Source organism: Bactrocera dorsalis, chromosome 3, assembly GCF_023373825.1.
Source record: "Bactrocera dorsalis isolate Fly_Bdor chromosome 3, ASM2337382v1, whole genome shotgun sequence".
Classification (NCBI taxonomy): Eukaryota; Metazoa; Arthropoda; class Insecta; order Diptera; family Tephritidae; genus Bactrocera; species Bactrocera dorsalis.
In genome coordinates this window covers 49,225,480-49,240,003 of record NC_064305.1, presented here as the reverse complement: position 1 = coordinate 49,240,003, position 14,524 = coordinate 49,225,480, and the positions used below count along the sequence as shown (strand labels likewise).

The following is a 14,524-nucleotide window of genomic DNA, read 5'->3' as shown; positions in this document are numbered from 1 at the left end:
GTAATTTTTAAAATAAAGATTTTTTAGGTAAAAAAATGCTAAAAGTGTAAAATGTGGATTTATTTAAAAGATTGTAGTGTAATTTAATTAATTTGAAGAAAAAAATGTAAATAAAGTGTGTTTAATGTGGTGAAATAGCTTCTTGCAATGTTCGAATTTTTGAACTTTAAGGTCGAATATCTCGGAAACTAAGCGTTTGCGGACCCTATATGTTTTTTAATCACCTCTTTCCAACGGTACCTTCAAATCGCGGCGTCAAAGAAATCGGAATTGTGCCGAAATTCTATTGGTACAAATATGGAAATGATAACGAAATAATAAAAAAATTAAAATTTTTACTTTAAAAAAAAATGGTTCATATGATACAAAACAATCACGCATATGTGACTTTGTATATATTTTCTTCAAAGCATTTCTCTTTATTCATTCTCGCGTTCTGCCAGAGAACGTGCTCATTTCTGCTAAATACCAGCGATAATGGTGAATTCCTTACTACAATTCTCTCAGCTCTGTTAGCCGCCCAATCGAACCATCAAACAGAATTCAATTTACACCTCCTCTATGCTTTAAGTTCTCTGGCTGAATGTTGATTGGACTGAAATGATATTTCTATTGTCACACACTGACGCAAAAATTCTTTAAATTTCGTTTTATTACGATTAAATTACGATTATCACGAGGGCTACAAGAGATAGTAACTTCAGAGAACATTAAATTAACATAACTAAATTTTTATATCTACATAAAAATTATGTACTATGTTAATATACTCACGAAAGGTTTTGTAAACTTTGAAATGATCAACTTCCGTTTTTACTTTTAGTCTTGTATAGTTTTCTAGTAATTTTTTTTTACTTTGCACACATCTCCTCATGTCGGTTAATCCAGACTCTCCAATTTGCTCGTATAAATTCAAATTAGGGTCCCAATAAAAAGGTAGCTTACACTTTTCAAGGCTATTGTTAAGATCTGTAAACAGCTGTAAAAATACATAAAAGTTATATAGTTGAGCTTAATTAAATATCTAATGAATTCCTGAAAATATTATGCAAGAATTATAGCAAATGTGAAAATATCGTATAATAATAGGAAGTATAAAGTGGGAGATCCTAAAGATTTGAAAAATTTACATATGTACATATGTATATTAACACTAGCTTTTTACCCGCGGCTTCGCTCGCAGTGGAGCCATTAAATAAGTATGAGAGGTAAAGGGTGAGGGTATAATAATAGAAATGAGTCAATATGACAACTAAATTTTATTGCTTGGCTGAGATCAACAATTTTTAAAAATTACTACAGACAATACAGTTTCAAAACCGCATATTTTAACGTATTGAAATGCAACAACAAATGTTAAAATATATTTAAAAAAATAAAATACAAAGTATTAATCTAGGATATTTTCGTAGACAAGGTTATAAGTTTTCCCGTCGGGTGCAAATATATTGGTTGTCAAAAAAGTCTTGCGGTATTTTTATTGAATCAATTTGTTTGGCACCCATACATCGAGCTTCTTAATGACTCCAAGCTTCTTCAAATGGTTTATAACGGTTTGACGACTACTATGCCGGTCTCTTTCGACCAATTCAGCGATTTTATCGCAATTTTCGACGACAGGCCTTCCGGAGCGTGGCGCATCTTCGACCACCTCTACACCAGAACGAAAACGTTGAAACCATCGTTGTGAGGTGGAAATGGAAACTGTATCGGGTCCATAAACTACACAAATTTTATTGTCGGCTTGAGATGCATTTTTGCCTTTATCGTAGTAGTACTGTAAAATATGTCGTATTTTCTCTTTATAACTCACGAACGACTTGAAAGAAACGACAATCAATCAAACACGTGTTAGCGCGTGAAATGAGCTTTCCAAAAAGATATAGCATGACCCGATGCGACGAATAAAACTAGAACTACGCGCTTTCAGCGCCAACTAATTGAAATTTTGTGGAGGTTTAAAGTGATAATGTAGTAGGAGATAAAATAGAATTTCCTATAACCTTGTTTAATTTCCTATAACCTTGTTTAATTCTAAATATTGTTTAATTGTGGGTGTTTGTGCTATGATATCTCGTTGAGTTAATGAGGAATGAATTTGAGCCTACGTACAAACATCACCGAAAACATTAGGCAATACCACTATAGATTGTACATTCACCAGAAATATTAATGTTGACATTATGCCGTATGTTGCTTATTTTACATATCACAGACCTCTTAAATAAAATTGTTGTCGAATATTAATCGTAATAATAAGTAATTTATGTTTCTATTATGTACCTGTTCTGTTTTATTAAAATACTTAAAACAGTGTCAGTCTTGTTTTCATTTCAATCTTTAACTTTAAAAGCGATTCGCTAACATACATAGACGTTTCACGTTAAAACCAACGGCAGTGTGCCCCAGCACAGCCCCACCCGATTTTTACCATAAGAATACACTAATTTAAAAATTTTCGCCCCACCGGAGCTTTAACGCCCTTCTCAAGGGAATTTCTTATAGCATAAAAGGGTATAATTTTGATTTTGATCGTTCCGTTCGTATGCTTTGCGAACAATATGAAATTACCGATTTTCATGACGATATCTTGTCAAGTAAAAAAGTTTTTAATGTTTTTTTGTTTCTATTATATAAAGTTAACTTGATTTTACGAAGAGATAAATGTGTATAACCGACCAGACAAGACTTAACATTGAAATCCTTACAGCAAAATCCGTATGTTTCACTGACTCAACACACAACCAACGACTACGGTTGGTAGTGTAGTTCTAAATCAGGCTCAATAAAGCTCAGAAGTGCACTACAAATTAATTGACGCCCAGCGTAAGGGCGAAAAAATTGTCGAAATAAAATTATGCCACTTGGCTTTTGTACTTAAAAACGAACTAAGTACTATATTTCAAATAGCAATCGATGATGTTGGGACAGATCGAATTGACAAGACATGCCATGTTTATATCGAACGTAACGATTTACTCACAAACAGCTAAAGATTACGCAAGCGACTTTGAATGGGAATGGGTGTTATGTAATCTTTACGAAGCTAATATGAGAGTTTCGGTAGAAAAATTAAAAGTTTTTCAAACAAAACATAGAATATAAAGTAAAGTGGTATAAAAACAAGTCCTGAAAAGGTCAACGGCATAAAATGTTATGAACCACTGACATGGCTAAATAAGTCCATTTAGTGGAAAAAAATTAAAGTTCAATTGACATCAGAAGGTGAAAACGCATTTAACAAACTTAAAGAAATTCTGTCTTCAAAAGATGTCACATTAACGTATCCTGATTTCACTAAACCGTTCGATATGACAGCCGATGCTTCCTCAGAGGTGTTTAAGTGAGTTAAGGCTCCCCCACTCTATCCGGAAAAAGCTGGCGCACCCTGGCACAACTCACCTCACCTAATAGGAACACCACACTCTATCTATCTGAAAATAACATGCACCAATACACCACAACTGGAGACAAAATGGATTTCACCACAGCAGATAGCCACTATATAATACGTAACAAAAGAATTTGATCATCGCTTTTTTCTCACATTCGTCTTAAACTTTCGAATCGAAACGTTGACCACGCGGTTCCTGCGCGCTGACCTTTTTTGCACATCAACATTCGTATATATATGTATGTACACATTCCCTAACATACGGATCTGCGTCAACTCGATCGTCAACACCGGCAAATCACTCGGAATTGGATTCTCGCCGCCCCTCCCGTGGATTATATTTACAAACTTTATAAAATATAAATTTAGTGATGTAAACAAAATTGGTGAAAAAACAGAGTCTATACAAAAATGAATGAGCGCAGTGGTGGGCGCATCCCACTATATTGAGTGTACATCTAAATAAGGGGTTTAGGAGCTGCAATTTCACAAGAAAAGAAGCCAATAACCATGATATCAAGAACAATTAGCAATAAATAAAGAAGAACTATTTAGTGTGGGCTCTTAACAGTTTGAGAAATTACACGACTCTACAAAAAAATTTACGTTCTTTGTCCAAAGTTTGTTTTATGATTTTCTGATTAATTACGAACAAAACCGATAAGAAAATACCTTTTTTTTCGTATAAAGTTTGCTTTTGTAGAAGTTATAGTAATAATACTATATAATTATTATATATATATAATTATATTATCGTTAAAGTGGTTTCCTAAATAAAAAAGCAAACTTTTTCATGGTATATATTTTTTTTTGGTCTAATTACGACCTAAAACATGGAAATTTATCGCTTTAAAGTTAAGGTCAAATTTTGTGTTGACCCGTGTTATTTATGCACATATATGGAGTAAACCAGTTGAACATTTATACGGACCACCAACCTCTGACTATTGCAGTTTCGGATAAAAATCCAAACGCTTAAATTAAACGCTGGAAGTCTTTTGTAAAGAGTTTTAACGCAAAGATCCTTTATAAACCGGGAAATGAAAATCATATCGCCGAGGCATCATCAAGGGAGCAAATGAATATGATAGAGGTTAAAATGGAAGCACGCTCTGGCTATGTACAGAGTCACCAACCTACACCATTGAAATGGTAGTTAAACCAGTCAATTGTCTCCGACAAAAGCGATCCTTTATAATATTATTTATAATCTTCTTCTTCACTGGCGTAGACACCGCTTACGCGATTATAGCCGAGTCAACAACAGCGCGCCAATCGTTTCTTCTCTTCGCTACGTGGCGCCAATTGGATATTCCAAGCGAGGCCAGGTCCTTCTCCACTTGGTCCTTCCACCGGAGTGGAGGTCTTCCTCTTCCTCTGCTTCCCGCGGCGGGTACTGCGTCGAATACTTTCAGAGCTGGAGTGTTTTCATCCATCCGGACAACATGACCTAGCCAGCGTAGCCGCTGTCTTTTAATTCGCTGGACTATGTCAATGTCGTCGTATATCTCGTACAGCTCATCGTTCCATCGGATGCGGTATTCGCCGTGGCCAACGCGCAAAGGACCATAAATCTTCCGCAGAACTTTTCTCTCGAAAACTCGCAACGTCGACTCATCGGTTGTTGTCATCGTCCAAGCCTCTGCACCATATAGCAGGACGGGAATTATGAGCGACTTATAGAGTTTGGTTTTTGTTCGTCGAGAGAGGACTTTACTTTTCAATTGCCTACTCAGTCCGAAGTAGCACCTGTTGGCAAGAGTAATCCTGCGTTGGATTTCTAGGCTGAATTATTTATAATATTTGGATAAAAAACAGGCATATAATTTCATTCTGTAGTATAGAGTTAATGCTAGTGTAGCAAATGCTACATACATATTGCAGCCTATCTGTTTTAGCAAAAATTCAGTACCGGCTGATTGAACACCACCACAACGAAAAATTCCGTCATACAGAAAATATGGTTACCGATATGTTCACCAAAGGTGACCAAAACGAAATAATAGTAGCTAAGCATAGAGCTCATAGAGGAGCATACGAAATGGTGAAGCTGATCTTGAATGACTAGTTTTTTCAAGTCAAGTGAAGCATTTTCAAGGTACTAGGGCCGTTGATTTGATTTTATTAGCCATTGTAACGTACAATAAGTCAATTCTTATGGACTGCACTAACGCTAACTATATTCCTATCCTAGACGGAGACGCAGTCGTGTGGGAGACTTACGATTACTTGACCCACCAACTTGACGATGCATTCAATAATGAACGATGAGACAAGAAACCTAACAATCCTTTTTACACCATCACATATGAGGAAGATACTAAAACCTGACATAATATACATTCAAACACTACTACGAACTGTTAACATTCAAACACGAAGCTTAAACTTTTTAAACTCGCTGGCGCTCTAGACTTTGATGACTTTCAGCGATTACAGATGAGACAGGAAGTGCTTGTTGACTCAAACAACAAACAGTATATGATAAATACTCATATTCAGCAAAAGGAATTATATTTAACAAAAAATAAATACAGTTAATTTATACATATAATATTAGCAAGAAATAGAATAATAACTCTCAAGTTACAAGCTCTCACAATTTCTTTAACGTTAGTCAAACTTTAATTAATTAGTCCTACAATAATGATTTAAACGCACTTATTGACGAGCAGTCTTTTAATGTATCCCAGTGAGAGTTATATTTTATTATTAAATATCCTATGTATATGATATAGTAAATTAGCCTATTCCATGTGTACATTTTGAAGAAAAAGTACCGTTACTGAATGCGGAAATAGAGCGTATGCCGTAAAATCCACGTTCGCTACATTTTTCAAAACACTAAAGGCACCACTTGCGGGCAACAGCTCATAATGGGAGAATTGCTCAACTGCCGGCAATCGTAATAAGGGTAATAACAAAATTGACGATGACATTGCTATTAATATTAACAATGTCACTGCCGAAATACAGGATCATCATAGAAATAACTTTCAACTTGTACCTATTTGTTGACTTTTTATCAGTCAGTAAAACCAAATGGCACTGAATACCGCAATCGAAACAATGCGTTTTCTCGTACACCTTTAATTCCAACGGCACAGGATATAAATCTTTTGGGTCATCTAGACACAGTGAGCCTAATTAACTTTAGGAAATTAATGTGAAAAATCAACATCCGACAAGACAATCTGAACATAAAAACCCAATCTCAACAGAAAAGGCTATGGCATTCGCCGACTTAACATACTCCCAATGACTACGGCAGTTAGCTATAGAGAAGCAGCGACGGTAGCGTAGGTTAAGCTAAAATTGCTACAGGTTTTGGCAAAACTTTTTATTAAGAAATATTGGGAAAGAATTCAACATTAATTTTTGACAAAATCATGAATGGAATAAAATCATATTTGACACTTAATTAACTAATATCAAAGGTCATATGCTCTCTTAGTTTTATTACTATATTTTCCTTTGCGTCAAAATTGATATTAAAATCATCTTTAAATTAGTAATATGTGGTATATGGTAAACTCAACCATAGGGGCTAACTTTAATATAATGAGTCCATTTGAAAACGTCAACCAAAGGATCGAAATTCACTATATTAGAGATATAAGGTTAAGAGGAAAGTCTAGGGCAATTTCATTAATATCACAGTACAACAGCTAATCTGGGGGCGAGAACTTCCAAGTCAGGGTGATGGTACTAGGTCAGTATAGTAAAACCCTCAAAGGGTTTGGCGTTCGTATGTGTCAGTTTTTTTTATGACCTTTTAAATTTTTTCCTTATCTTGATGTAGTTTAACATAACTCGCGAACCACTTGTCCGATTTTGATGAAACAAATTTAGAAAAATTAAGAATTACAGTTTCTCTAATCTGTTTCTATACGCTTTCCTACATGTGCAACACTTTCGAAGCTAAAAATGAATGTATGAAGGGAAAAAAGTATTTTTTTCCTAAAAATTTAAATATTTTTTTTTTTAATTCATAAAAAATCCAGCAACACTGGTTCTGTAATGTTCACATAAAACATGCATTGTCATTATACTTCTTCTCTTTCTCACACTGGTTCTGTGATTTTTGTCATTCAACAAGCGCCGACGAACGCGAACAGTAAAAGTAATTTTTCTAAAATTTTTTAAAAGAGAACAAAATATGGAACTGTGCAAGGCAGATATAAATAGCTTTTGCTACTGCTGTGGTCAATATGTCTCAACACATAAAAAAAGGGGAAATTTCAGTACTGATTTTGTTCAAACATACGAGATGCACTTCAACCAAAATGTTATTGTGAACGAAAATTGGGTACCAAATATAGTGTGTAAAAGCTGCTACAACCGTCTAATGGATTGGAAAAATAGAAGACGTGAAAGTATGCCATTCGGTATTGGACTAATCCTGGAAGGTCACAATCCATTGAATTGCTATACATGTGCGAATAAAGGAGCCGCAAAAAGGATAAGAAAATCGTATAATTACGTTGGTGTTGCAAGTGCCGCAACACCATTGCCTCATTCGGACCACATTCCAGTGCCAAAAGCTTCACACACACACTTTTTTTTAGACTTTTTTGAATAAAAACAAATAGAAATTGTACTTCTTAATTTTTCTAAATTTGTTTCATCAAAATCGGACAAGTGGTTCGCGAGTTATGTTAAACTACATCAATATGAGGAAAAAATTTAAAAGGTCATAAAAAAACTGACACATATGAACGCCAAACCCTTTGAAGGTTTTACTATACTGACCTAGTACCATCACCCTGACTTGGAATTTCTCACCCCCCAGACAATAATCCCAAAAATGTTCCGCAGTGTATTTAGCTGTAAGCCACATAATTTTTAAGAATACTTTTCCATTCAATTTTATAAAGGTATCACACATTTTAACTGTTGAGGTACGGTTTAAAGTCAAGTAGAAAATCCGAAATCATTACATAGGGTATATTGGGAGCAGAGAAAGTGTTGAGTTAAATGCATTAATTCTGATATTAAGTCTGCATAACGCTTTCCTTTCACGACCACTTTGAAAACGTTGGAACCGCTGGTGCACTCTGCTACGTGATAGGCAATCATCGCCATAAACTTGTTTCATCAATTGAAACGTTTCGGTAAAAGTTTTATCAATTTTAAAACATATTTTAATGTTGGTCGATAGCACATACTGACACATAAAATGCAATAACTTCACTTCCAATCGATAAAGAATCATGAAATTCTCACTGGACAATTGATAAAGATAGGAAATTCTAACGTACCAGCCGACATATAGATGGGGCCACCAGGGGAGCTAGATTTAAAAAGTCCTGTTTACTTTGGAACACACCTCATATGTATATTCAAGCAATTTTTCAAATTATAACTCACATACTGAACGACATCTTCTACATTAGGTTCCATTATGTAAGGAACTCGATTTCTTTTGCATGGCCACCGTGTGCATGCTTGCAGAAGTCCAGACGCTGAATTTTCGACGATTTTAAAGTATAAAGTTGACGAAGCCATTCAGCCAGAAATGAGCCTCATCGCTGAAGATGATTTTTCAATAAAAATCCGGATCATTTTCAAGTTGTTGTTCATCCCAATTCACGAACATACGACGATTCTGGTGGTCAAGCAGTTTCAATTCTTGTGTCAATTTTATCTTGTAGACCAAGATTTTTTCACAAAGTTCGCCACAACGACGTGAAATCACAGAGATGCCCAACGCTTGAGAACGACGTGTGAGAGACTGATTTGGGTCTTTCCCATTTGATGCGTTACCAATATTCTCGACACTACGGGCACTTCATTTTCTCACTAGCACGGAAACATTTTTTACTGTGTCTGTGGATTCAAATTTTTCGACTAGACGCTCATAAATTCCGGTAGTAAATTTTAATAATTTCGAATCGTTGTTGGATATAGAGAAATGTCAAAAGAGCGGGAAAAAATATGACGTTGTTTGATGTCCCTGTCGCTCTACTTTTGTAGCGTTCCTATTAAGAAAATCTTTATAAGAGTTTGAACAAGTTTTCATTTGATTTAATCTATTTTAGGCGTCAAGATTAACTGTTATTACAAAAACATTCTAACTAAATATTATTAAACATATTGGCTGATATATGCGGTACAAAGTCAGCCGGAAGTTTAAAAATACTTTTATAGATATATGGGGCTTAAGGTAAATATTGACCTAATTCAATCTATTCTGACTTACAGCCATAATATTGTTAGGAAGGGTCTATGACATGCAATAATATATTCCTAAAAAAGTTCGCAATAGGCACCGGGGTCTCCATGTACCGTATATAGGGGCTTCAATAGTTATGGTCCGATTTTGACAATTTTTAGACTTTGTGTATTGAAAAGTGTATTGAAAAGTGTTAATTTGTGTATTGAAAAGTGTAAGAATCATATGGAAATAAAATGTTTACTAATATGAGAAGTAGGCGTGGTACAACCATTCGATTTCCGATTTCGCCAACACTGTAATATAGAAATGACAGGATAATATTACGTGCCGAATTTGATCCAAATTGATCCAAAAAGTCCGGTGATATCTGATTTCATCCAAAGGTGGGCGGTGTCACGTCCATCGATCAATTTTGACATCGGTTCCAATAAGCCCTCTTGTACCATCAGGGATGCAAAATTCAATTTCTCTAACGCATTTGTTTATTGATTTATAATACGGCAATTTAGTAAAATCGTTATATGGTAAGTAGGCGGGATTATCATCCAATTTCGCCTATTTTTACCAGAAAGAGATATCAAAAGGATTAGCACTATGCAAATAACTTGAAAGGTTTGGGAGATATACATCCCTCTCACCCTTTATCCACGCACTTTTTACATATTTTCAAATAAAAAAAACAGTTTTGTATCTTAATTTGCGGCTTAGTTATGGCAATTAAAAAGTTTTCGATTAATGGGGTTTTGTGAGCGTGGCAGCGGTCCGATTCCGCCCATTTACATTTGTACCAAGTCGGATCACCATATTTTAATATATAGTTAAGTTTGGAGGATCATGTGTAGAAGTTCACACAAGCGAGGAAAGTTCTCTGATCGCCATTCACTTGGGAGTGGCCAGAAACGATTCTTGTACATATGACTCAAGCAGCTCCCGACTTCCGGTCTTTGACCAAGTATCCTCTGGGTAACCTAAGAACATCCGCTTGAAGGCGAGCTAAAGAAAGCTAAAAAAAACACCCCCAATGAAAACACAACAACAGCCTCGGATAAAAGACCGCCCTTTTGATGACGACCATGGCAAACGAAATAAGGACTACGAATTGAGGGCATGCACCTGGAATGTCCGGTCCCTTAATTGGGAAGGTACCGCTGCCCAGCTGGTAGATGTCCTCGTAAAAATAAGAGCTGACATCACCACCGTCCCAGAAATGCGATGGACGGAACAAGGACAGAGACGAGTAGGTCCTTGTGGAATTTACTACAGTGGCTAGTGGGTCTAGCTACAATCCGCATCAAAGCGAGGTTCTTCAACATATCGCTGATTTGCGCCCACGCCCCAACGGAAGAGAAGGACGATGTGATCAAAGATGCCTTTTATGAGTGCTTGGACAGCACTTATGAGAGATGCCCCCGCCATGATGTCAAAATCGTGCCGTAGGTCCTAACATCGACTCGGACCACTATCTTGTTGCAGCCATGAGTCGCACCCGCCTCTGCGCAGCAAAAAACGCACGCTACTTGGCTTGCACTCCTGCTCTCTGAGAGCACTCGTCAACAACTCGGTATAAGGGAACTGTAAGACGGTATTTCAAACTCCTTACGTACAGCTGCAACCGAAACCATTGATTTTCGGAAAGTGCAAAAGAACAGCTGGTACGACGAGGAGTGCAATATCGCAGCGGAGAGAAAACAGGCTGCCTACCTCGCAACGTAACGATCGACCACAACACGCGGGATGGGATAGATACCGAGAGTTGAAGAGGGAAGCGAGACGCATTTGCAGACAGAAAAAGAAAGAGACCGAAATGCGTGAGTACGAAGAGCTTGATAAGCTGGCCGACAGGGGTAATGCTCGAAAATTCTACAAAAATTGCGGCGGCTTACAGAAGGTTTCAAGACCGTAGCATACTCTTGTAGAACCCCCAAAGGTGATCTAGTCACCGATGCCCAGAGCACACTTAAATTATGGAGGGAACACTTTTCCAGCCTGCTGAATGACAGTGAACGCGCAATGCCAGGAGAAGCCGAACACGATTCCCCAATCGATGGCGATGGAGCAGACGTCGCATTACCACACCATGAAGAAGTTCGAATAGCAATTGCTCGCCTGAAGAACAACAAAGCGGCGGGGCCTATGGATTGCCGGCCGAGTTATTCAAGCATGGCGGCGAAGAACTGATAAGGAGCTTCTTTGTAAAATATGGTACGAAGAAAGCATGCCCAACAATTGGAATTTAAGTGTGCTTTGTGTGCCCAATCCACAAAAAGGGAGACCCCACAATCTGCGCTAACTACTGTGGGATAAGTCTCCTAAACATTGCGTATAAGGTTCTATCGAGCGTATTGTGTGAAATATTAAAGGCCACCGTCAACAAACTGATTGGACTTTATCAGTGTGGCTTTAGACCTGGCAAATCAACAACCGACCAGATATTCACCATGCGCCAAATCTTGAAAAAGACCCGTGAAAGGAGAATCGACACACACCACCTCTTCGTCGATTTCAAAGCTGCTTCCGACAGCACGAAAAGGAGCTGCCTTTATGTCGCGATGTCTGAATTTGGTATCCCCGCAAAACTAATACGGCTGTGTAAGCTGACGTTGAGCAACACGAAAAGCTCGGTCAGAATCGGGAAGGACTCCGAGCCGTTCGATACCAAACGAGGTTTCATACAAGGCGATTCCCTATCGTGCGACTTCTTCAACCTGCTTCTGGAGAAAATAGTTCGAACTGCAGAACTAAATAGAGAAGGTACCATCTATAAGAGTGTACAACTGCTGGCGTATGCCGATGATATTGATATCATTGGTCTCAACAACCGCGCCGTTAGTTCTGCTTTCTCCAGACTGGACAAGGAATCAAAACAAATTGGTCTGGCAGTGAACGAGGGAAAGACGAAATATCTCCTGTCATCAAACAAACAGTCGTCGCACTCGCGACTTGGCACTCACGTCACTGTTGACAGTCATAACTTTGAAGTTTTAGATAATTTCGTCTATCTTGGAACCAGCGTAAACACCACCAACAATGTCAGCCTAGAAATCCAACGCAAGATAACTCTTGCCAACAGGTGGTACTTCGAACTGAGTAGGCAATTGAGAAGTAAAGTCCTCTCTCGACAAACAAAAACCAAACTCTATAAATCACTCATAATTCCCGTCCTGCTATATGGTGCAGAGGCTTGGACGATGTCAACAACGGATGAGTCGACATTGCGAGTTTTCAAGAGAAAAGTTCTGCGAAAGATTTATGGTCCTTTGCGCGTTGGCCACCACGAATATCGCATTCGATGGAACGATGAGCTGTACGAGATATACGACGACATTGACATAGTTCAGCGAATTAAAAGACAGCGGCTACGTTGGCTAGGTCATGTTGTCCGGATGGACGAAAACACTCCAGCCCTGGAGGTATTCGACGCAGTACCCACCTCCCGCACTCCATTGGAAGGACCAAGTGGAGAAGGACCTGGCTTCGCTCGGAATATCCAATTGGCGCTACGTGGCGGAAAGAAGAAACGACTGGCGCGCGGTTGTTAACTCGGCTATAATCGCGTAAGCGGTGTCTACGCCAATTAAGAAGAAGTTAAGTTACAGCTTGCACTGTCCGACAGTAGCCAGGATTTCAACTCGTCTCGCCATCTTAACCATTTATATATAGGTCGTTTAGAATGCAAAAGGTGATAATGTTTGTCGCAAGAAAGTGTTATTGATTGGTATAAATTATTCAAAGAGGGTCTAGAACGCGTTGACGACGAACCACGCCCAAGCCGAAAAAGTACAACAAAACGGTTCAAAAATCAAAGATATGTTGACAGTTTACTTCGATTATCGAGGTGTGGTATACTCCGAATTTCTTCTGTTCAAATATCATTGAACATGCTTACTTATCAGCAAAGCCGAAATATTATACTATTAAAAATAAATATCTATTTTCATACATACATACATATGTACATAAACAGTCATATGCATTTTTATGCAATGCACATCTAATAATAACAACAAGTAAGGAAGGGCTAAGTTCGCGTGTCACCGAACATTTTATACTCTCGCATGATAAAGTGATAATCGAGATTGCATTATCCGTCATTTACATATTTTTTTATTTTGCTGTAAAATTAATTAGATTAGTAGTTCCTGAGATATGGTTTTTGGTCCATAAGTGGGCGACGCCACGCCCATTTTCAATTTTTAAAAAAAGCCTGGGTGCAGCTTCCTACTGTCATTTCTTCCGTAAAATTTAGTGTTTCTGAAGTTTTTTGTTATTCGGTTAACGCACTTTTAGTGATTTTCAACATAACCTTTGTATGGGAGGTGGGCGTGGTTATTATCCGATTTCTTCCATTTTTGAACTGTATATGGAAATGCCTGAAGGAAACGACTCTATAGAGTTTGGTTGACATAGCTATAGCAGTTTCCGAGATATTTACAAAAAACTTAGTAGGGGCGGGGCCACGCCCACTTTTCCAGAAAAATTACGTCCAAATATGTCCCTCCCTAATGCGATCCTTTGTGTCAAATTTCACTTTAATATCTTTATTTATGGCTCAGTTATGACACTTTATAGGTTTTCGGTTTTCGGCACTTTGTGGGCGTGGCGGTGGGCCGATTTTGCCCATCTTCGAACTTAACCTTCTTATGGAGCCAAGAAATACGTGTACCAAGTTTCATCACGATATCTCAATTTTTACTCAAGTTACAGCTTGCACGGACAAACGGTCAGACGGACGGACGGACAGACAGACATCCGGATTTCAACTCTACTCGTCACCCTGATCACTTTGGTATATATAACCCTATATCTGACTCTTTTAGTTTTAGGACTTACAAACAACCGTTATGTGAACAAAACTATAATACTCTCTTTAGCAACTTTGTTGCGAGAGTATGAAAATGCATGGGTAAACAAAAGCCATACATTTACAGATCAGATAACATTAAACACACTTA

The 14,524-nt window shown here is 37.6% G+C and overlaps 2 protein-coding genes across 7 annotated transcripts in view; both read right to left on the bottom strand.

Annotated features, from left to right (window-relative positions):
- Window positions 1-14,524, bottom strand: part of LOC125777122 (uncharacterized) — a 358,233-nt gene that overhangs the window by 173,420 nt on the left and 170,289 nt on the right. The gene's annotated exons all lie outside the window — the stretch shown is intronic.
- LOC105223359 (cyclic GMP-AMP synthase-like receptor) overlaps window positions 1-14,524 on the bottom strand; it is a 108,892-nt gene that overhangs the window by 25,739 nt on the left and 68,629 nt on the right. For all 3 annotated transcript variants that reach the window (XM_049451366.1, XM_049451367.1, XM_049451368.1), the window contains one exon: window positions 775-979. In XM_049451366.1, the coding sequence (XP_049307323.1) occupies window positions 775-979 (205 nt within the window). The remainder of the gene's footprint in view (window positions 1-774; window positions 980-14,524) is intronic.